This window comes from Tachysurus vachellii, chromosome 22 (assembly GCF_030014155.1).
Source record: "Tachysurus vachellii isolate PV-2020 chromosome 22, HZAU_Pvac_v1, whole genome shotgun sequence".
Lineage (NCBI taxonomy): Eukaryota > Metazoa > Chordata > Actinopteri > Siluriformes > Bagridae > Tachysurus > Tachysurus vachellii.
Window position 1 is genome coordinate 15,832,024 of NC_083481.1, and position 25,654 is coordinate 15,857,677.

At 40.8% G+C, this 25,654-nt stretch overlaps 1 protein-coding gene across 6 annotated transcripts in view; it reads right to left on the reverse strand.

Moving 5' to 3' along the window:
* Positions 1 to 25,654, reverse strand: part of cadpsa (Ca2+-dependent activator protein for secretion a) — a 93,061-nt gene that overhangs the window by 49,700 nt on the left and 17,707 nt on the right. For all 6 annotated transcript variants that reach the window (XM_060857774.1, XM_060857772.1, XM_060857773.1 and 3 more), the window contains exons 2-6: positions 24,232 to 24,345; positions 22,366 to 22,698; positions 8,931 to 9,011; positions 8,092 to 8,325; positions 5,930 to 6,051 (exon numbers count right to left, since the gene is read on the reverse strand). In XM_060857774.1, coding sequence (XP_060713757.1) covers positions 5,930 to 6,051; positions 8,092 to 8,325; positions 8,931 to 9,011; positions 22,366 to 22,698; positions 24,232 to 24,345 — 884 coding nt within the window. The remainder of the gene's footprint in view (positions 1 to 5,929; positions 6,052 to 8,091; positions 8,326 to 8,930; positions 9,012 to 22,365; positions 22,699 to 24,231; positions 24,346 to 25,654) is intronic.

The window sequence follows — 25,654 nt, forward strand, 5'->3', positions numbered from 1 at the left end:
AACGCCAGAAAAAAGGAATAACTGCTTTCTGCTTTCTAATCAACTGAGAAGGATGGATGGAGCTAGAGGTTTTCTCTAACTGATGTACGTTTGGAATCTTGGCTCTTGATTGTCAATCAATCAAACATGCTTATAAGAATATCAAGCCACGCCCACACTGAATATCCACTCAATACGATCAGTAAATAGATGCGTTTTCTTTTCATTCAATCTTCATTACAGCTGTGATTATTTGTTTGATATAAAAACACTTCACTAAACATCACAAAATGATACTTAAGATGAAATAAAATCAGTTACTGAAATGTTTTTTTAAAATGCTGGAAGTGTGTTTGTGATTCGCAACCATTTACACATAGCCTCACTCACACACTGATAAATAAGGCCCAGAGTTTCTATAAGACGCTGTGTGTGATACACTCATACCTACACAACACACACTACGCACTCATGGTCTAAGAACCATCCAGCAATCGAACGATACCTGCTCTGTGTATATACGTGTGTGTGTGTGGGTGTGCATACGTTCAGTGTGTGTCAGAACATTGATATTAAAGTGTGTGTATACGTGTAAGAGCTTCTGTGTCTGAGAATGTGTTAGAATGTGTGTACATACGTGCAGGGTGTGTGTGTATTTGTGAAACGCTAATATTCCTTTGGGTGTGTGTGATTAAATGTGAGAGTATTAAGTATAGATTGTGTGTGTGTGTGTGTGTGTGTGATCTCCGGAGATGAAGAGGGCAGTCAGCAGTGCACTGGGGATCTGAGCACAGAGAGACCGGTCTCCATGGCAACGCCTCTCAGCCGAGTTCCCTGCAGAAAGCCTGGGGTGAGCCTGGGGGCACACGGCCCATGTGTGTGTGTGTGTGTGTGTGTGTGTGTGTGTGTGTGTGTGTGTGTGTGTGTGTGTGTGTGATGTCAATTCTATCTGACACTTCATATCAGTATTAATAACAGATAACAATATTACTCTGTGTATTCTTAGACACCGTCCCAGTAACTCGGCCTGCCTTCTTTGTCCTTGGATGACGTCAGTTATTTACATTCACAGGTAAACGAAGGAAACAGGATAAGGAAAGAACGAAAGGAAAGTGATTCTCAGATCTGATTCTCAAACTGAACAACACATGGTGTTTAAGTCAGATAACGTTACACTCAGATACCATGAGGAACAACCCAGGATGTAGACACGAACGGGAAACCCTATAAACAACACAGGAGAGATACGTTTGTGGGTTATCCATAGCACTAGGTCTAACTGACTGAGTGCTAGTTAAAGAAAAAAAGGAACACGAAAAAAAACGAAAGACGATGTCTGGATGATGGACAGACTGAAGTCGACCCCCTGATATCTTTCATTTTGGCTCCAATAGAAACATTCCAGAGAGATTTTTGACTGTTAAAATGCTTAACATTATAAATGAATCAATTTAACTACCAATTCACAGTTATATATTGTCCTAAAGTGGAAACATTGCCCTTGTCAAACTCATTGTTCATTCATTCATTTTCTACCGCTTATCTGAACTACCTCGGGTCACGGGGAGCCTGTGCCTATCTCAGGCGTCATTGGGCATCAAGGCAGGATACACCCTGGACGGAGTGCCAACCCATCGCAGGGCACACACACACACACTCTCATTCACTCACGCAATCACACACTACGGACAATTTTTCAGAGATGCCAATCAACCTACCATGCATGTCTTTGGACCGGAGGAGGAAACCGGAGTACCCGGAGGAAACCCCCGAGGCACGGGGAGAACATACAAACTCCACACACACAAGGCGGAGGCGGGAATCGAACCCCCGACCCTGGAGGTGTGAGGCGAACGTGCTAACCACTAAGCCACCATGCCCCCCTCAAACTCATTGTTTTTTTTACATTTTATTTATTTATTTATTTTTACGATTTCTTAGAATTTAAGTACTGAAGAAGCAACACTCTACAGACGTGTCACCATGAGCCCAGCTTCGATGTACCTTGGCTCAGATTTACCATGTCTGCTGTGCGCTGATAGCAAACGTACCCAGCTGAAGCAGAGAAAAAACCTCAAATAACCCAGAGAGCTGGTTAAACACTCCACGGACCTGAGCGCTAAATCACCGCCGGCGTGTCCGTGATATCAGACTTCCTGCAGGTTGTTTACACCGTGATGTCGACGATGTGTTTTTTTTTTCTCCGGCCTTCTGATTTACATTTAAATAAACGACAGCTTTCAAAAGAGATTTAATGGCAGTGTTCTGTTTCAGGTCTTCGTCGAATGCGGTGACATTTTTAGAAGAAACATGTTTTTCTGAAATTCCAGTTTGGACAGAAATTCTAATATAAAAATGTCAGTTAGCCTGAGGTCTATTTTCAGAACGGAGCGTCCTTCACTCCTACGAATACTATTAAATGCTTTATATGTATATATATATATATATATATATATTTTTTTTTAGAAAGAACCAGTTGTATGCAACCAGTTGATGACATTTTACACACATTCATTCATTCATTCATTTTCTACCGCTTATCCGAACTACCTCGGGTCACGGGGAGCCTGTGCCTATCTCAGGCGTCATCGGGCATCAAGGCAGGATACACCCTGGACGGAGTGCCAACCCACACACACACACACACACAGGGCACACACACACTCTCTTTCACTCACGCAATCACACACTACGGACAATTTTTCCAGAGATGCCAATCAACCTACCATGCATGTCTTTGGACCGGGGGAGGAAACCGGAGTACCCGGAGGAAACCCCCGAGGCACGGGGAGAACATGCAAACTCCACACACAAGGCGGAGGCGGGAATCGAACCCCCAACCCTGGAGGTGTGAGGCGAACGTGCTAACCACTAAGCCACCGTGCCTCCCATTTTACACACAGAGAGAATGAAAACATTTTTTATGGCATGTGCAAAACTTTGGACACTCTTCCATTTGAGTGTAAGGAATTTTCTGACGCTTCACACCTTATACTAACTCTCAACAACGAGGAGATCCTTTAAGCGGCTGACTCAGGATCGTCCAGCTAACTGATGCCTACAGTACAAAGATGAGGAAGTCTCTAAAATGATATAAAAGTGATTACCAGTTAGCAATGAACACTTGGCACGGAATCTGCATGGAAGAGTCATCAGAACTGATATGAACATCATGTGTTTAGTAATAAAACTGACTGAATGTATTTTACCTATACTTTAATAGGGTCTCTCCACATAATACACTGTAATCCTTCGTGGTTCGTTTATTTATCTTTTTTTTTTTTTTTTTTTTTTTTTACCCCTTTTGATCTTTAAGCTCCCAAAATAAAAATGGGAGGAAAATATACCGGTTTACAAACAATAAATACACTTAAAATACTCTGAAATATCTCAGAGTTATCTGTCTATTCCGAAGCATTAACCCATTAATTAAATTCAATTGCATTAATAATAGCAGGCCTCGGAGTTCAAAGTCTTTAACGAGCTCTGTCTCAGTGAGATTAATTCACTCGTTCAAATAAATGATATTAACTCCGAGACACTCAAACGCGCACGCGGGCGACCGCTCTACAGCAGATCCTCTAAGGATCTGGCGTTCGAAGTGTTTACAATATCGTTAATTAATGAAATGCATGCAGTTGAACATAGAGTGACTTGTATATTGTAACACACAGGACACTAAAGAGGGTTTTTTTTTTAATAATAGAGAACCGAAAATCAATTAAAAATCCTGCATCATGCCTGTGAATCAGCTTAAACATGGTTACTGCTTCTTTAATTCTGCTCTCAATGACACAACTCAAAAACATGTCCAAGCTGTGACCAAATCTTGAATTTGACTCAATGTTGGCACTAGAACGTTGGCCCAAATTTGTCCAGAACATTCCTTAGACCCTCCATAATCAGTGTGCTGAATTTCACAATTTTTTACTAGAAGGTTCTGTGGGCTGCCATAGACCATTTATTGTTATTCTACCTTCTCTTCTTCTTCTTCTTCTTCTTCTTCTTCTTCTTCTTCTTCTTCTTCTTCTGGCTAAAATATCTACTGTACTAAGGAACATTCCAACCAAATATGAGCCAAGTGATGCCAACGATCTAATGGTCAAATCTGGGACTAGCATTTTAGTCAGAACTTTTCAAAATCTAAACCCAAGAAATTTCCCATTTTCAATAAAAAAGCCACAGATTTCTGAGACAGATTAAGGTTTGGTGCAGATAGTTCTACAAGGTGTGAAAAAAAAATTCCCTCAGGTCAGAGCAGTAGTAATTACGAACACAGGTCAAAGTAGCCACAAAAAAACACCACAGGTCAGAGTAGCGGCACCAGCGGCACCAGCGGCAGCAGCGATAGCATCCTTCTGGACATTTGTTCATCTAGAACTTTCCTCCTACACTCAGAGATTCACCACTGCCTGTGGTCAAAACACACACATCGTGAGTGAAACTACAAATTATTCTTGACTTCCTATGCCTAAAGTTATGGCATTGTTTAACTGTGACTGCTTAAGCAATAAGTGTAGAATGTCTGAAGGAGTATAGGTGCTTGGCCCCCTAAAACGCAGCTTGCTTTTTCAGTAATATTCTTCATCATCTTCTTCTTCTTCTTCTTCTTCTTCTTCTTCTTCTTATTATTATTATTATTATTATTATTATTATTATTTTTATTATAAATCACTTTTTTATAAAGGGTCTGTTTTTTTTTTTGGCCATTCAAATGCGCTCTATCCTTGTCACAATTAATCCCAAACTGTTTCCCTCTTTGATTCTTCACTCACTCACACACACACATACACAATTGGATAATCCTGCGTTTGATTATGGTGATGTAGTGGTGGTTGGATCGATGAAGAAGCTCAAAAGGTGTCTGATCAGACAGATGGAGTGTGTCTCCCAGCGGATGTCTGGCTCTCACACTTCAGAAGCATGGAGTGTGAACATGTGTGTGTGTGTTTGTGTGTGTGAGCTAAATCTATAGCAGTAATGAGTACAGTGCTAGTTTTCATCTGATCCGTATTGCATCAACAGACAAATTAGGAGCTTAGATCACAGTCTAAGCTCCTATGAGGAAAGAGATAACAACCGCTCTTTATTTAGATATACAAATCTGTGGCTAGTTTACATCAGAGAAGCTGAATAAATTACTCAACACATACTTTGTGAGTTTAAACCTAATCTCCAGTGGAGAAATTATTCATCCAAATTTATCCTCACCTTAAATCAACTCGCACCATTTCGCTCATATTCCATTTTTGGACTAAATGACCTCATACACACAATGTACACTATTACACACAATGTACACTATTACACACAATGTACACTATTACAGAACCTAAAAGTGCAGTAATATAAGCCCTATTTGGACTGGTTTATTTTAGTAGCTCAACCTGTGCTCTTTGCCATAAATAAAAAAGAAAGAAAGATTGAAAATAATAAAATAAAATGAGTTGACAAATTACGTAGATTACTATTAAATAATTAATTATATATAAAATATTTATCATGGTGGCCTGTAGATATTTTCAGTAGATACTGTACAAGACAAACAAAAATAAATATTATTTTAAAAATGATCAGGTCGAGTCTTTGAACAGCGCGGCCTACAAGCTCAACCACACCAGACTAGATTCCCCACGATGCACCTGCACTCCCATGTTTACAGTCTGATTCACCTCATCTGCTCACATCACACACTCATAGCTCACCTTTATAGCCCACTTTTCATTTCGGCCACATTGTAGTTCAAATATATGCTCAATTTCCTTTGTGTCCTGATGATCTCAAATCTTTTTATCACTGATTGTTGATCCTGGATTTGCCTTCATTTTCTTCACTGTTTTTGATTCAACCTGTCCTGTGATATTTTGTCTGATGAATAGTGTGTAATGTAGGGAGAGCTTAGCAGCATACCATGTGTGTTTATAACAGTAGGTAACTTTCTGACACTCACGTGGGTTTGGAGGCTTCAGCTTGGTCCGTCTGGAGTTTCTGGCCTCCTTCCACCTCCATGGTGCAGTAGACGATGCGGTTAGGAGCGAGCGACTTCAAACCCTGAACTTCCATGATCACGACCTGAGAGTACAATCGAGGATACAGTATTATGAGTCTCTATCATTCCTTATATTGAGTTTGGAAACTCCTCGCAAAACAGGAAGAATATTTTTCAGTGTTTCAGTCGAGGTCAAAATATTTTTGGATCTTCTAGCACTACAATTTATTTCAACATACCTGATATTGCACGAGAGAATTACAAGGCCAATACAACACATTTTGCGACATCTGGAGTGGTAAGACATATCGTGAGGTCTTCACTCACAATGTTATTTTCTGCCTGCGATTAGATGCTGTTTAAGGTCCCCTACTACAAGGGATCCAGGAGACTTGCTGCTTGTTAAAGTGAATGTTATTGATCTGTTCATTACACAAAATTAACATTAAAACTAGTTCTAAAAGTTTGGTTTCTGCTTATTCATCCAGTGCAACATGCTGGAAAAATAATGCTTGAGTAACCACCTGTGGGAGTGGAAACAGGTGGAAATATGTGCTTTTGTCTTGTAAAATGTCACCTCAAGGACATCGACCAACACGGTTATGTGATAGATGTTACCGATGTGCGACAATCCCTCCCTGTCTGTTCTGAAAACACTCTCGGCAGTCATTAAATCAAACACCTCGCACACCAATGACGACCGGCTAATTCCCTTCATCATACTCAATCAGATGCTAGAAATAGGCGGGGTATATGTGCTTAATAACACCTTCAACGAAGACGAATGAACGGACAATACGGGACATTGATTATCTCTCTGTAATGGTGTCTCAGTGGCGCTGGTGTGTTACGGAGGTGTATTAAGGTTGTCTGGTCCGATTAAAGTCAACCGAATGTTCTCCCTGTTTGCACATACACGAGCTTAAGACTTCTAAGACGGTTCTGTCACCTCGCTGCTGATAAACTAACTGTGACGGCTCCTAAATTCACCCCACAGTGCGCCGTTCCGATGTTTAATACTTAATCGTACGATGGGACGTAATGAGATAAATGTATGAATTCTGTGAATTCCTCCATCTACTTGATGATAAGTGACACGTGCATCCAAATCCCTGGCATTTCATCATTAGACAGTTTGTAAGCGATTACAGAATCAATTTTTAGCAAAAAAAAAGTTCTTCTGAGTTTTTTTGAGGCTTTAAAGGTGAACAGCGAATCGCTGTGGTGAGAAACGACAAGCATCACAGGACAACACCCGCTGATGTGATCTACTGTATATTTACATCTATCAGTCTTTGTATCAGTGAAGAAGAGCCGGTTTAGAGATTATTATGTAAGTGTCAGCCATTTGACAAACGTTAACCTCCAAATGTTAAACTTTTGAGTGAGCAGTGGTTTTTCAGATATAACCCCATGTTTGGTTTATTTGCCCCTTTTATCTCCATAAAAGTTATAATTGTACTAATGGACATAAATTGGATCTAAAACAAGCACTAATAGAGGCTCATTGGGACAGGGATCATACTGCCTCAATACTCAGATACTATAATACTCCAATACTTTCCATTAATAAACAGGAATTAAATCAAATACATTTTAGTTTTTCAGTTTGAGAGAGGAATTATTGGGTGGATCATTTCTTACAGTATATCAGAAATGTATGTGCACTACAGTGCCTTCTTTCCCACACTAAAGCTAATAAAATTATGTCTGCCTTTTGTTAATCTTTTAGGTTAGATGGAAATAGTGCTGAAACCTAGCAATTCTGGCTAATAATATTAGCTCCTATGACAGGAAACACAGTAAATTAAAGGTAAATATACTGGTTGACTCCATGTTGTCGACATTCTGCTGCCTATTATGCAGTACCTTCACTTGCTGATCGATAACAGAGGTGTCAAAACTTATATGGACTCACACCTGAGGCCACCGAAAGCCAAGATCAACTGATGAAACAGGTTGAATCAGGTAAAAAGGTGAAATCCTGTACCCACACCGGCCATTTGCGGATAAGTCTGGTCAATAATGTCAATACGAATCTATTTATACATCCGAGTCACTTAGCGCTGTCTAGTTAAGTTTACTTCTCGGCATATAAAGAAAAGCAAAAGAATAAATGGTACCTCTAGTGTAAAGGAAAGAACCACGTCCGACTTGGAGAGCTGATTCTCGTCCTCCTGGCCCATGTCTATGATCGAGGTGTTGTGGCCTCTCTTCAGCTTCTGCAGCTTGAACTCTCCTCCTTTAGACACAGGCATGCTCTCCAGATTGGCCATGAGCAGGTTCACTGATGACTTCAGCTCCTCGATGTACAGCGCTTCCATATCCTTTGACATGAACTTGGGGAACTTACCAGCCTGGAGGTGAAGAAACATCAGAATTGAGGAAGCAATATTGGACAAATGTGGGAAAACATTTTTTTCTTAACAGCACAAATGTGGTGTGCTGTTATTTTGGTACGATCTTTTTTTAGTGTCTTTTTATCCAAATGAAAATTTGTGTTTTTCCAAACGTGTTTTTTTTTATTGAAAATCTAAACTCTGGCTGCATTCACAAGTCCGTCAAATAACACATTCATACGTGTTGCTCGTACTGTATGTAGTAGGCGTGTTTTGTGGGTGGAGATCGATATTAGGTGAAATACAGCCTGTGCTGTGTCTCACTGTGTAATGATTTAAAAGGTTTTTATGGATCGTACACGTAGGCTGACAACCACGATTAGATTCTGCTTCATCTACCTCCAAACCTATGTGAACGACTGCAACCTTTCTAAGAGCGTCTCATATTGGTCACCTGTATTCGTATCTGAGGAGAAGTGCGTTCTTTCCTACACGCATCAGTGCGTCACTGGAATTTGATCTTGTGCAGATGTGGTCGGTCCTCAGACAGACACAGACTCATATTATTCATGGCAGATCTCTACGTCCCCCCTGCGTACCACGCCGCACCAAGCAGCACTTACTTTCGCTATCTGATCAGCCATCTGTAGGCGCCCGTCGAGTTCCCGTCTGATCTGCGCAGCCTGCTCGTCGGGGTTGTCCAGCTACAGCGAAGAAGAGGAAAAAAAAGAACGATAAGTCGGTTGATATTTGAGCCGTAAAAGAAATCTTATCAGGGATCCTATTACCAGCTTTTCTCTAGCAGGAAGGTTCCTTCAATCCGCTCCCTTCAAGCCTTTGAGAACTGATCTTTACGATTCCATTCTTTTCGGTATAATGTGATGAGATAGTAAGGAATTGAAGGAATAGTAAGGAATAATAAGGAATAGTAAGGAGTCTTTAAAATTATGAGCTTCTGAGAGAAAGGTTGTGAGAGCAACAGTTTGACCCTTGATATCCCCAAGGAACTACAGGAAACATGCTCAGATACTTTAAGATTCAGTTCAATTCAATTTTATTTCTATGAACATTCTTTAAAAAAATCTATAAATTCAGGATATGAGATATAAAGCTTTCATTCATTCATTCATTCATTCATTCATTTTCTACCGCTTATCCGAACTATCTCAGGCGTCATCGGGCATCAAGGCAGGATACACCCTGGACGAAGTGCCAACCCATCGCAGGGCACACACACACACTCTCATTCACTCACGTAATCACACACTACGGACAATTTTTCCAGAGATGCCAATCAACCTACCATGCATGTCTTTGGACCGGAGGAGGAAACCGGAGTACCCGGAGGAAACCCCCGAGGTACGGGGAGAACATGCAAACTCCACACACACAAGGCGGAGGCGGGAATCGAACCCCCAACCCTGGAGGTGTGAGGCGAACGTGCTAACCACTAAGCCACCGTGCCCCCCAGATATAAATCTAAAAAATAAAATAAATAAATATACATAAAAGTAATCAATTGCTGGAAAATGGCATAATGATGATGATTAAAGATTAATAATAAGAATATGAACGGTGCAGAAATAATACTCTTTATAGAAAATTGCTTTGACTTTAAATTGAATTAATGTATTTTGTTATTCAAGGCAGGTGATAACTGCTGCGTATGAACATTTGCTCATTAAACTGATGTAAACTGATGTTTACAGTTAAAAATTAAAGGATTAAAGAAACCCTTGCACCCAAAGCAGCCCCTGGCCCTCAAAACCTCAGAGCTGATCTGAAACGGAAGTGAATAAATCCTCCATATGCCACCAATCATCAATTATCAATTACATTTTCATTAGGAAGCCATCAAATATTTAAGCGGCTGAAAATAAAACCGATACGCTAGCATGTTTCATTACGCTTAGCTTCATGGATTAGAGAGTGATGAATCACTGCCTGGAAATGAGAAGGTGAGAGCCAGCGGTGGAGTCTGTCTGACTCACCCTGAGCCTGGATTGAAAGTGAAAGATTTTCCATCAAGAGTCTACGACAGGAACGAATCCTTAAGCCGAGCGTGGAAGAATCGTTCATCTTTAACAATGAGCAACGTTCATTATTACAGAGGTGAACGTGAACGAGGGATGAAGTTAAGACTGAATAAAACACGACAGGGTGTGCGGTTATACATCTGAAGCTGATTCACCGACACCAACAATTCTTTATTTATCAAATAACTATATTTACTAAATTTCGTATCCATTTATAGATGCAATAAAGTTCAGAAAGCAAAGCAATTTCTATTATCACTTACATAACAGGAGCTATAAATATAACAATCCTTCAATCCCCAGTCTTTCGTTTCTCTTGTCATGAAATGAATAAAAGAAAAAAAAAGCTTGGAATGTTACTGAGAGAAAAATCTCGCATCGTAAAGCTTACAACTGATTTAATTCTTAGATAATGTCACGTGTCTACCACGTAAATGACTTAAACGATAACATAGTAGAAAGAAACCTGTAAGTCTACTCTCATAGAAACTACCACGACTGCTGTTATAGACATTTACAGCCGTTTCTGGCCCATCAGATCCATGACCTGAATAGCAAGACATATCTATACGTATAACACCTGCGTTAAATGATCTTTATTTGATCCACTTGGAAAAAAGAAAAAAAAAACGAACACGGAATTAACCTCATATATTGTTAATCAGTTCACGGTTCCACGGTCATCTATGTTGTTAATTATGGATTAATTCTAGATAAAAAATGTTTAATAAACATAGTGGCAGACTATTTAAGCACAAAATTACACCAGGATTTTTGCTCAAAATATAACAGTAGTAATAGTGTAGTGTAATAAATTGCACTTCGTATTTCTCTGTATTTGTTTTACTTAGTGGTCGCTGTGAAAAACCCCCAGCGTAATCTACAACAGACTACAAACTACAACTACGGGTCGATCGTAGTTTGCTGATATTTGCATTTTTGTTGTGGATTTATTCTGCGTTCACAAACGTCAGTCTCTAATCCTCAAAAGTTCAAAAGTAAAGGCTCTGGTCTCTACATGAAGTAAAGAGGTTTATATAAATCATTATTGGATTTTAATCATTGTACCTGCGAAAGTGTTGAGACATTTTGGACTTTATGTGATTAAAGCGATCCTAGTCAAGTGGACAAGTGGAGTCGTTAGGTCTTGTTATCTGAGGTCTTGTTGTCTGAGGTCTTGTCTGAGGGCAGTGGCGCAATGCCTTTATCCATGTAAGTTTGTGCTTTTTTTTTGGTGTTTTTTTACTACAAGCATGCGAGGTAAAAGAGTTGGACAGTCGACTTCGTGCTTGGGTGGATGGCCATCTGTAGACATGATAGCTCTAATGTCCCCCTTCATGTCACATGCTGGGCTAAAGCCAGTGTTCATCAAGCCAAAACTCCTACTTTCTGCCCTGAGGATGCCTACATACACGTGAACACACACACACACACACACACACACACACACACACACACACAGTCTCTCTCTCTCTCTCTCTCTCTCTCTCTCTCTCTCTCTCCTCCCAACACATTCTCTACACATTCCCTCGCTCGCTCTTTCTAAAAGGCACAAACACACCAGCAAGACGCCAGCATGTGGGTGTGTGTAAAACGACTTCACAGTTTTAATAACGGCACATTATACTTTCATCGTATGCCTTGCACGGTTTAAAGGGCTACGCTCGCACATGCACGCAGTTAATTTTACAGTGCCAATGTATAGATCAGGAGTGTTACTGAAGTGCTACTTTAAACGATGCCAGTTGAACTTTCCTACACAGAACCTAACGCCTGGAACGAGGCCTGCACCGAGGGCACAAAAAAAAATATTGTGTTCTGATTATATTCTTACACCTTGTGATTGCAATATGGCCGCTGTGACGTGTCACTGTTAGAGCGCCGCCTGCGTTTATCGGCTATCGAAACACCCAGGGAGAACGTGTTTGATGTTGTGGCTTGAAGTCACAATTCTGCTGCGTTAGTCTAAACCTGCTACATCGGCTGAACATCTGTACATTTGAAGATCGAGACTATGGAGGATGATGCTGTGGATTTGGACAGTAATATCTGTTAGATACCACAAGTAATACCATAGATAACACACACACACACACACACACACACACACACACACACACACACACACACACACACACACACACCCTTTCGCCATGCCTTATTATATGTTCTGGTCTGCTCTTTTCTCTGCTCACTCTCTCTACACCATGCATCCATCTGTCTTCCTCTCTGCCATCCTTACACGTCATTGTTGTGTTTTCTCTTACAGTAAACTCATGTTTCTGCCTTTCTCTATTTGTCTGTCTGATTCTCTTTACTTCTCATTTGCCCTCTCTCTCTCTCTCTCTCTCTCTCTCTCTCTCTCTCTCTCTCTCTCTCTCTGTGTCTGGTGTCTGTTTTCTCTATCTCTCTCTCTCTCTGTCTGTCATTCTCTCTGTCTGTCATTCTCTTTCTCTCTCTCTCTCTCTCTGTGTGTGTCTGTCTTTCTCTATCTCTCTCTCTCTCTCTCTCTCTCTCTCTCTCTCTGTCTTTCTCTATCTTTCTCTCTCTCTCTCTCTCTATCTCTGTGTGTGTGTCTGTCTTTCTCTATCTTTCTCTCTGTCTCTCTCTCTGTCTGTCATTCTCTCTCTCTCTCTCTCTCTCTCTCTCTCTCTCTCTCTCTCTCTCTGTGTCTGTCTTTCTCTATCTTTCTCTCTGTCTCTCTCTCTGTCTGTCATTCTCTCTCTGTCTGTCATTCTCTCTCTCTCTCTCTCTCTCTCTCTCTCTCTCTCTCTCTTATTATAGTAGTAGTGTCAGTATTAGTGGCAGCAGTTTGTTTATTTGTTTATTTATATGTTTATTTCATTTTAATAGTTCACAATTCAACATGTAGTGCTTGTATTAGAGGCAGCAGTTTGTTTGTTTGTTTACTTCTAGTAGTAATAGTAGATGTTGTATGAGTTAAAGCAGTTTATTTGTTTGTTTCTTTAGTTTGTTGCATTTGATAGTAGTAGCGCTAGTGGTTGTATTGGTTAAAGCAGTTTGTTTGTTTGTTTGTTTTTGCCAAACAAACAAAAAAACAACGTCTTATAAAATATCCTTTGTTATGCTTTTTAGTTTTTTGTTTTTTACCCAAAATATGAAACAAACAAACAACCCAGAATTTATAGTCAATAAAATCAATAACACGCTAGCATCTAAAGTGTTAGTAGTAGATGTTTATATATATTTATAAGCCTCGGGATGCTGTCCGTTCTCTGACATCCGTTACTCCACTCAGTCCGAGGTGTAAAGACGTGACAGAGTCATTACACTGAAGTGTTTTTAGAGCAGTGTGACTTTAATACGCTGAAATCCACCTCTAATCCTGCCTGGACACATAACCTCCACCGCACTCGTACTCATACGCCGAGTGTTTGCAGCCCTGTTTCAGTCGCACTGCAGATGTGCATTTCAATTTCATTACCACGCTTGCTGATAGAAAGAGAAAGAGAGAGAGAGAGAGAGAGAGAGAGAGAGAGAGAGAGAGAGAGAGAGAGAGAGAATGTGATGAGTGTTAATGAAATTCTATATGCTTTGTCCTCAGCTATCTTTAATTACTTTTTAAAGAATGCAATTAGTACAGACAACTGATGAGAGACAAAAACAGAGGAAGAGACTCTGTGCGTGTGTGTGTGTGTGTGTGTGTGTGTGTGTGTGTGTGTGTGTGTGTGTGTGTGTGTGAGTGTGTGTGCACTAGTCTTACAGAGAGAGAAATAGAGACGTAGAAAGATGTGAATGTAAATGTATGCAAGATTGGTTTGTACCAGAAACACACACACACACACACACACACACACACACATACACACAGGGCAGAGTGTGGCACCACTTCAATCACCCTGGCTAATTCTCCACGGCCATCAGAGGTTTATCCTCCTGAGCTATGAGATGCTCTTGGCCCAGGTAATGCAATCATCTCTCTCTTTTTCTCTTTCTTTCTCTCTTTCACTAACACACACACAGCAACTTTAGCCCTATATAGCCCTGAATACACACCCTCACTGTGAGACATGGTGGACTGTTCATATCCATCAGCAGTCCAGTACAGCCTCCTAATCAATACACAATTATCAGACTATAATTCATAATAACACTCTCCGGTGTTTATAACAGTTTATAATCACACTCTCCAGTGTCACCCAAATGAGGATGAGGTTCACTTTTGAGTCTGGTTCCTCTCAAGGTTTCTTCCTCTTCCATCTAAGGGAGTTTTTCCTCACCACAGTCGCCTCAGTCACCTCAGGCTTGTTCATTAGGGATAAATACAAACACATTTAAATATAAGACTAATATTAATCTTTTCTATAATATTTATCTTTGTATAATGTTAAACTTATTTTGTATTATGTTTCTTATGTTCTGAAAAACTGCTTTGATGTCCATTGTTAAAAACGGTACACAAATAAAATAAAATTGAACTGAAATGAATTGAATGAGTGGTTTGTATTAACTGCTCTGTTGAACTCTGGATTCTGATTGGTCGGAAAGCGTTAATTAATTATCTACAGCAGCGAAGCGAACACCATTTGTGTTAGAACATAATGTGTTTGTTCTAATTTGTTATGGTTTCATTAGACAGGGATTCTGTATACCAGACATCGAAACCTGTAAACGTTTACATGGTGTGTTTTACTGTAACGAGACGCTCTGTAAGGAGTCTCAAGTGTCAATCGTAGCTTGAACTTTTTTAAGACAGAGGAATTTGTGCTGTCTGGTATCTACGCAGGTCACATGACAAGCTGCTTTTTGCGTTATTCTGTAATAATTATAATTTGTTATAAGAAGGATAAAACACTTCAGGATATGATGTCGATAAATGTAGACGCACTTCCTGTCAGGATGCATAACACCAGCCGGTCGTAGACTTTGGACACGCAGCATGTGCTGAGTGACATGATGTAAGTGTGAAAATTGTGTAAATGTTATTTTGGCTTAACTATTGATTTGAAAGAATACACTGTAGGAAACAAGCAACAGATGATTTACTGAGCTTCGCTTTAAGGGTTAATAATTACACAGGAGGGATTTAATCAAATCAGCCAAGAAAATGGATTTTCATTGTTTCTCCTCGAAGATTGTGTGTGTGTGTGAGTGTGTGTGTGTGTGTGTGTGTGTGTATGTGTGTGTCTGATTAGACAATTTGTGCCTGTAATGTATTCTCATGAAGAACAGCTGATGAAGAAGAAAGGACGAATAAAAGCCCTGCGTGTTTACTGTCTCTGTGGCAACCACAAGAGGCCAGACAAAGGGCATTCAGGTTGTTCCTAATGGGCACACACACACACACACGCACAGGCACACACGCACAGGCACACACACACACACACACACACACGCACAGGCACACACGCACAGGCACACACACACACACACGCACAGGCACACACACGCACATACAAAAGCACACACGCACAGGCACACACACGCATAGGCACACACATGCACATACATGCACACACACACACGCACACACACGCATACACACACACACAGAAGTTGGATGAGATTGTCACATAAGGATGACCAGGTGCACGTTGTATGGCAGTTACACGTGATATGGCAGTTACTCCACTCCTAAAATTTCTATCCACAACATACAAACATGCACGCACAGGCACACACACGCACACACACGCACACACCCAAACACGCACGCACAGGCACATGCACACACACACCTTTAAACACATCTTAAGTTGTACTATGCTCCAATTATAGTAAAATGCATTGACTGACAAAAAGGTAGAGTGCTGTCTCTCTCTTTCTCTCTCTCTCACACACACACACAAAACAAACTCATCTGTAAAATCAATAATCATTGTTGACCACTTGATTGCGTCACAAGCTTTCAAAGCGCCATTCCGAGACCTTTAGAGTAGAAGTGACGTGGGTCCCTCTGTTATGAAGTACTGTGAGTCACGATTCTGGAAAAATCGAGAAAACTCTGAAATATGAAGAAATTAGGAAGCAAGTACACAAACAACCGGTGTGTTTTTTAAAAGGGACAAATTTCTTATAGAATTTTATGCTTATTTTCTCTGTTCTAGGAATGGCGTGAAAAGATTAACACTGTAAAGATAAAGGTGTGAACAAATACAAACAGTTCCTACAGTGTGCCTTTATAAAACATTCATTAGCACCATACAGTATAAATAGTTAATAAAGCCATACCGGAGCATTTAGGAAAGGTTTTATATCCAAACGGAGGTTTTATTCAGTGTGTCGACTGATGGATAACGTGCAACAGCTATTTGATTATTAACACATTTCAAACGATTCGTTCAGCTGGCATGCGGCGTTTATAAATACGGAGCTCTGTAATCATTTAATACTCGTTCACTACGCATTCCATTTCATTCCTCTGTAAAAATATAGATTACAGTCAATAATTAGTCAAAAAAAAAAACATGTTACCTTTTGTGATTTATACTTATAATTCCAGTGACAGGGGGGCACAGTGGCTTAGTGGTTAGCACGTTCACCTCACACCTCCAGGGTTGGGGGTTCAATTCCCGCCTCCGCCTTGTGTGTGTGGAGTTTGCATGTTCTCCTCCGGGTACTCCGGTTTCCTACATGCATGGTAGGTTGATTGGCATCTCTGGAAAATTGTCTGTAGTGTGTGATTGCGTGAGTGAATGAGAGTGTGTGTGTGCCCTGTGATGGGTTGGCACTCCGTCCAGGGTGTATCCTGCCTTGATGCCCGATGACGCCCGAGGTAATTCGGATAAGCGGTAGAAAATGAATGAATGAATGAATTCCAGTGACATCTCTCTGTTCTTAATAATTTCCAGCACTTTTAGGTGAGAACATTATTATGATTCCCACAGAGGTGTCTTTCTTTTTTAAGGTAGTGACGTATTCTGATTTGTCTGGATTGAGCTTGGAGGTTCCACCACTGAAGGACTGTCTGAAGGATCTAAAGTTTGAAGGATGGAAATGTAGATAATGTAGACTGCATGTTAGTGAACTGCTCAGACGCACTGGCATGAAAGGCAAGACCTCACGCTAGCTGGAAAGTCCTTCAGAATCCTGATCCCGGGTCATGATCGAGTCTCAGCCCGGATGATCTACGAACCTTATGGGGAAGCTTATTTCAAACATATTAACTGTAAAGTGTTCGTCTTCTGTTACGTCCACTGTTTCCCCTCATGTCAGTTTTTTTTTCACCTGGATGTCTGTACATACGCTGTTTATTAGAACTGACTAGAACTGATGCTCATATCGGACCAGCGTGCTTTAAGCTCCAGCTTGTGTGTGAGGCGTATTATGATTTTTTCCTCTCCTGCGGTTAGCTAATTGAGACAGGGTGTGTACCAGCATGAATAAATCTCAGCTCACCAGAAAACACCCTCTCCTGCGACTCGGACAAACCCGTGCCAGGCCGCTTATCTGACGCAAAGGCACAAAATTTGATATGCTTCTGAAACATAGCCATCGTTACTGGAAAGAAGACATTAATTGTAGCGGTGAACCAGGAGGACGATTGACGGGGCTAAAGGAAGATGCTTGTTACACCAGTAGATTTACGGATAAACGTTCTGCTCATGTGTGCCTTCTAAAATGTGCTTTCTCTCTCTCTCTCTGAGAAAAAAGAGAGCAATAGGGACAGACAGACAGACAGACAGACAGACAGACAGACATCCCTCCTACTGTGCTCAGTCTCAGTATGATAAGCTGCGTCTCCTCAGCTGTCCTGATGTTCCAGCTGTCTGCTCGTGATCAGAGCTGCCTAACAAGCTTCCTGTCTTTTTGCAAAATTGGATAAAAGGCTTTCCATCTTCAATAAGAAGAAAAAAAAATACTTACACACATACAGATAGCGTTCATAACACGTAGCGTCCGGTCTGACTTGTGAACTTTTAGAGCGGCTAGAGAACTGACTTTGGGTTGAGACAACTCCTGGTTTTTCTTACATCAGAATCAGCGCTTTATTGTCAAATTTTATTTTTTATTTATTTTTTTTGGGGGGGGTGCTGAAGAAAAAGTGTACAGAGAACATTACAGTGAGACTTGTGAAAGATAAACAAAGTAAAAAAAAATAGAAATAGGTGTAAAGATAAAAAAAGTCGATGTCCATATATTGTACCTTCTCAGTTCCATGCAAGTGTACTTTTCTGTTTTTTTTTTATTTTACACTTATTTTACACATATTTTTTTACTCTGATGCCTACATACAACTACAATCAGCTACATTAGTGGATTCTGATTCTGATGCCTACATACAGTACAATTCTGCTATCAAATTGTCCAGATTCATTTGCGTTATAACGCACCGTTAAATCTGAATTTCACTTGACATACCTGAATTTTTGCTACATTTTAGTGGACGTGACGGCTAGAATTTTGTCTAAATAAAATAGGATAAAAAAAATCAACTATAAAATTGTTACGATAAAAAAAGAAATAGAATTAGATGTGTGAGCAAGGAGAAAAAGTTTATCTATGATATATCTATGATTAATACACGAGCGGTACGATTATTACCATATAGATGTACGATCGTATTCCTGATATATCACTTATTGTGATATAGCCTTTTTTTTTTCTTTTCTTTACATTTCTTAACATATAGCTGAAAACTTTCTGACAGTATGGAGGAGCAATTCAGACCCCCGAAATTGTCTTGAACCAGAGACGAAAGGCTGTTACTTGGTTTAAGGAAGAGATCATCAGGGGTCCAAGCATCAATATGGAAGAGATGCAATGAGAAAGTACCCAAGTGAGATATGTTGATGATAAAGACTATAGATCTATCTAGAAAAGTCTAGAGAAGCTATACGGAGTTATTCCTATGTGTCAGTTGAGTTTTATTTGGTGCTTTAAACGATTGCATGAAACTACATCATTCGTCGTGAATAAATAAATAAATAAATGGCAAGGACAGCGGTTTTATATGAGTGATGATCTCACAAGCAGGAGAGTCGCTGATACCACTTGTTGTATCTGAGAGTTGTTTTTATCAGAGCCACAGGGCAGGAAATGAATCACACCTTCTCTGTTTGTCAGCATCTCCAGGCTGAAGCGTTTTCTAGCCTTTCTGCGACGGTTTTAATTACCTGCCAGTCAGAAGCTGGCGAACGGCTAACATCCCAACACACCCTCAGGAAACAGTCGATATATCAGATTAGACTCTCTCCATCTGGGAGACGGAGAACGCCCGCTGAAAGCAGTTTAGCATGCGAGAGCTCTGGGACACAAACGTGTGTAATAAACACTTGGTGAGAAATACAGAGAGCATGAGTGAAGGATGCAAAACAGCTGTGGGAAAAGAAAGAGAAGAAAATGTAGAAACTGTGTGTGTGTGTGTGTGTGTGTGTGTGTGTGTGTGTGTGTGTGTGTGTGTGTGTGTGTGTCTGTGTGTCTATATAGGTGATATGTGTGTGTGTGTTTGTTTGGTGAGGTATCTACTCAGTCTATACATATTTATGTATGTGAACATGTGCATACTGTTTGTGTGTGTGTGTGTGTACATTGACTGCGCCTGATTTTGCTCCTGTTGATCTGATGCTCAGCCCACCGCTCTTCTGTTGCCATGGCGACTGGGTTATTACCATCCAAATAGAGGAGTGGGGTTTTATTCATGGCTAATTAAGACGCTGTCACTTGTACAGCACTTGCGCCTGTCACCCTGCTCCCAGCCAATCGGAAAAGCGGAAAAATGGCACGTATTGATCAGCAATTTAACGTCAGGACGACAGCATGCAACGCTGTAGCGCTGCTTCCTTAGATGTGGGTGTGTGTTATTCTGACCGACACTTTGAATCGGTACAAACACCCACCCTCTAGTTCCGTCACTGACACAGACGTGTTGCGCACATATCATGACACGCTGTAAGTTAGTCTTTTTTCCTGCTTTCGAATAGCTTTGGTGTGACATTCGAAATCTTCCAAGCTGACTAGATCTCTCTCTAAACACAGACACGACAGAAGACCAAGAGCACACGAGAGCACAGCTGTTCAATTCTCCAGCGGTCAGAAGGTGCTGCTTAATTTATTTTCTAACAGCGGCTCTGAAGTAGTCCCGGCAGCAAGGCAACTCACGGGTCTATACAACAGCTTCATGCTCTAAAACATTACGGTTGCTATAGCAACAAGTTACATAGGGAGTTTTATAGCATATGCATCATAATCGCTGACATGTTGAAGTTTTCTTTAAGGAGACGTTTATTTAAAGATGATTAGTGTTGGCGCTTTGTAGCAGTTGGCAGCTGCGAGGGAAAGGAACTAGATTATCTTAAGGATGTTCATCAACATTCAGTTTAATGGTGGTTATAATATTCATTCATTCATTCATTCATTCATTCACTCATTTTCTACCGCTTATCCGATCTCAGGCGTCATCGGGCATCAAGGCAGGATACACCCTGGACGGAGTGCCAACCCATCGCAGGGCACACACACACCCACTCTCATTCACTCACGCAATCACACACTACGGACAATTTTCCAGAGATGCCAATCAACCTACCATGCATGTCTTTGGACCGGGGGAGGAAACCGGAGTACCCGGAGGAAACCCCCGAGGCACGGGGAGAACATGCAAACTCCACACACACAAGGTGGAGGTGGGAATCGAACCCCCAACACTGGAGGTGTGAGGCAAACGTGCTAACCACTAAGCCACCGTGCCCCCCATGGTTATAATATAATATAATATAACATAATATATATAGAGCTTCACTACATATCACAGAACAGTGTCTTCTTTTGGACACTTTTTCTTCTAACGTCTTTCTTACCTACCTCTCTCTCTCTCTCTTTCTCTATCGCTCTCTCTCTCTCGCTCTCTCTCTCTCGCTCTCTCTCTCTCTCTCTCTCTCTCTCTCTCTCTCTCTCTCTCTCTCTCTCTCTCTCACTCTATGGCTATATTTCTGAAACAAACTGCAACTCATTCTGCTTTTCCATCACTTACACTTATGCAAATATTCTAAAGCGAAGCAACAGTGTGATAATAAAAAGCGCACCATGGCACCCACTCAGCCACAGAGAGGAAATAAAAAAAAAAGAAAAATAAAACAGGTGGAATAAAACTCCACTCCTATAATTGTCTAACTCTCCCCTGCCATTTATTCTTCTATGATTGTATTCTAAACTCACTTCCCACTCCTGCTCCTATCACCTTCTGCGCTCTTCTCGGCTGCCAAACTTCTCTGATTTCAACCGGTATGCAGATGTCTACATGTCTGATTGATGCCATTTGAATTTCCTGTATAATATGTTCTAAAAAGGCAGCTCTAAAAGCGAACTGCCTTATCTTCATTTGTCAGTTTATCTGAACGGTTACTGACACTTTCCAAACATTAAATCCCATGATGGTGGTGTGAGGCACAGTGGAAGTGCAAATGGTTAAGGCTGTGGGATCTGAATTGGAAGATCAAGTCCCCCAAAACCCAACATACCCCCACCCCCTCACCCCCCCATGCCAGGGCCACCCTTACCCTCCAAGTAGGTAAATGCAAAGAAAGAATTTCACAGTGGAGTAATGTATATGTCACAAATAAAAGCAACTTAACACAAAGCTTTCCTAAGGCCGAGCTTGTTGTTTCTACATGCTAAGTGTACTGTAACGTCGTCGTCATCAGTTTCTTGGAAATGGAAAGTAAACATCTCTTTCAATCTGACATCAACTGTGTGTTTCATTTCACACAAAGTATGTACCAAGGAACTCGTCAAACCTGCACAATAATGAACAAAAGAATGACACAAACCTGTAGAACAAAGAGTAAAAGTTTACATAGGGTCCGCCTACAATTGTGGATAAAGCTTGACCTTGTGTACAGCCTGGTGGAGATTATGCACAAAATCCCAGAGCAACGGGTGCTAGACAAATGAGGCTATTGGCTTCTGATTGCAAATTCCACTGGTCACTTGGAAATTTCTTTAGATGAAGTCAAACCTAACTTCTAGACTCTGAAACACTATTTACACCAGATCATTTTATGGCCAGTAATAGTCTGGGCTCAACATTTTTCTATGCACTTGGTACTCTTATCTGTCTTACCTGGCAGGCATTGTAGAGCAGCTGATGCTCAAACTTCTTGATGCCGAGGATCTGCTGGAACATTTCGTACAGCTGGTCCTTGCTGAGGATGAGCTCAGACGCAGCGCTGGCTGTGATGCGCTGCTGGTGCTTGCGGGGATCCTCCTCGCCACGGTAGATGGTGTCGAACTTAGCCAACCATGAGCTAAGCACTGTCTCCTTGCTCAGGCCATCGATCTCGGGTAAGCTGCGCACACGCTTCTCAATGTGCTTCTTAAAGACCTCGCGCGAGTCATTGGCGGAGCAGCCGCCGCTCTGGACCATGCGGGAAATGCGGTCACTCTTCAGAAACACCTGAAGAATATTGGTAGCAATTTAGCATTTTGGATTAAGCCAAAAGACTCACGCAATCTAGATTTGAGCAGCTGGACACGGTTTGCCTTTTTGGTTTGACAAAAATGCTAAAGCTGCCGAACAAAGTCTTTCTGTTCTCTGCAACAGTGATTATTTTTGCTCAGACTTAATTCCCACATCAGATTTACAATAGCCATATTTCACAATACACAGAGAGAAGCCAATTCTGAACAGAGAAAAAAACATTGCTTTGAGAGAGAGAGAGAGAGAGAGAGAGAGAGAGAGAGAGAGAGAGAGAGAGAGAGAGAGAGAGAGAGAGAGCAGCTACGGGAATTGTTGCTGCACGAGATGCTGAATCTTTATTGCAGTACGTTTTCCCTTTTGAAATTCACTTCAATCACTGTGCTGCTGATTGAATTGTTTCCCATCAATCTCAATCTCTTTTTTCGATGTGGAGCTCTGAGTGAGGCCATTTCTCAGCTTGGACATGGCTTCACAGCTTCATATCAGGTGAAAAACTGCTCACAGCTTGTTGTACAACTCACCAAACAAACACCTAGCAGGAGACCTAACCTCAGTGTTAAAGCGGACAAAGATGAGCGCATGGTCTTTATTCTGCACCTCTGTGTTTGATAATCGTTAATATCCGATTATTGTTTTTAATTACACTTATATTCAGTTATACACAAAATATTCAATATTCGATTTAGATTTAGATTCATGCATTTCCCTAAACTCTTTTGTCTGAACTTCATAATAGGAACAGAGAAAAGAAAAGTTGCATAAAAGTAAAATGTGCATCATCGAGACTTTAAGTTTTCAAATACAAGGTCGAAATTAAAGCTCATTTTATTTACCTATCATTACTTCGCAGGAACATTTCACAAGGAAGTCCTTTTTTCTCATTATTTTCCTTCCCCAATACATTCAATACCTCTCTCTCTCTCTCTCTCTCTCTCTCTCTCTCTCTCTCTCTCTTTCTTACTCTCTCTCTCTCTCTTTCTCTCTTTCTCTCTCTCTCTCTTTGGCTAAACAGATGAAGGGGAGTTTAACAGTCTGAACATTTCATTTAAATCCTGAAACACAGCATTAACTAATTGCTTGTCTCTGTCTGCCAATGAACTCTTGACCATTTCACTGATTATTTGTCCCAATCAGTCTAAATTGTCACCAGGGTAAAGCTGATTAACCTTTAAAAAAATCACCTTTATCCAATTCACATGCTCTTGCTTTTGACTCGGTGCTGAATCATTTGTGGAATCATTTATGACTTGTTTTAATTATTACAGTGTAATATTTTGTACAGACTAGACAAAATTATTGACTGTCGATCACCTGTTACCGTGAATAATTTTAGGCGATGCAATGTTTTATAAATCTATATAATTCTATGTAAGACCTTTGTGTGTTTTTTCCTTAATGTACTGCTGAGCCTAAAGCCTGAAGTTCTTCCTTGATGAGAGGTTGGAGTCACTTTGGAGAACCCATTATCATGTGTTAAAGCCCTTTATCGTGTGTGTGAAAACTCCTCACCTCGTAATAGCTCTGGACAGCATTGATGAATGCCTCATCTGCCACAATCTGTGTATCTCCATTCAAAAAGGCCTGGAAACGTTCCTTTACCACCTGAAGCTGCTGTTTGCTGATCTGTAGAGTAGAGTAGAGGAGAGGAGAGGAGAGGAGAGGAGAGGAGAGGAGAGGAGAGGAGAGGAGAGGAGGGAGTAAAGGAGAGAAGAGAAGAGAAGAGAAGAGAAGAGAAGAGAAGAGAAGAGAAGAGAAGAGAAGAGAAGAGAAGAGAAAGAAGGGAGGAGAGGAGAGGAGGAAGGAGAGGGGTGAGAGGAGAGGAGAGGAGAGAAGAGGAGAGGAGGGGAGAGGTGAGGAGGGAGAAGAGGAGAGGAGGGAGAAGAGGAGAGGAAAAAATAGGAAAGAAAAGGAAAGGAGAGGAGAGGAAAGGAAAGGAAAGAAAAGGAAAGGAAAGGAAAGGAAAGGAAAGGAAAGGAGAGGAGAGGAGAGGAGAGAAGAGAAGAGAAGAGAAGAGAAGAGAAGAGAAGAGAAGAGAAGAGAAGAGAAGAGAAGAGAAGAGAAGAGAAGCAGATATATTACACTCACTGTTGCAAATGTAAAAGACTTCAAAATTGGCTTTGTAACAAATATTAAAGTCATAAGAGTTTTTAATTCAATAATTAAAAAAATATTGAGTGGTGCACTTTCATGTGATCGTTATCAATATTATAGATTATTAGAATGTAACATATTTTTTCTTTCTCTTTTGCCAAAGTGAAGCTAAGAGGCGACACTAAAACCTGCAGAAGTAGCTGTCTGCTTTTCCAACATTTAAAACCTGCAAATTATTGCCATGCTGAGAACTGACCTGAACTCTAACCTAATAATAGAGTCAAGAAAATAAAATGAGTAATTATAGAATTGTACGCTGCCCTCAGCTCTCCGCCTCGAGCAGTGTTCGCTCTGTTTATCATGAGAGGTTAAAGCTGGAAAATTCACACGTCCTCCACACCCACACCCTGGTCTAGGGTCAGTTTTCATCCCAAAGTGTCTGTTTTTTACAGATGAAGAACTGACTCTGGATCAGCCTCCTTCTTCTGAGAAACTGGTTGAATAATCAAGGTCATAAGAGTATATGGAATGATCAGATTTCAGATGGTAATTAATTAGGGTAAAGAAGAGGAAGCTCTGAGAATATACACACTTCACTCAGGGCAAAAAAGCACGCTCTAGGATGAAGTAAACAAATTCAAAATCAAATCAGGAAGATATTTCCACCTTTGCTTTATACTCTGAAAGACCGTGCCAGACGAAGGCCACTATTTCTTCTCTTTTCGCACTGTTGCTGACTCACACTCTCGTGTAGTGCCGCACGCTCGTTCTGGGCCTTGGTATGCACTTCTGAATGCTTAAAGGAGTAACAGTCATCGTTACATGATAGAGCAAATCTAAA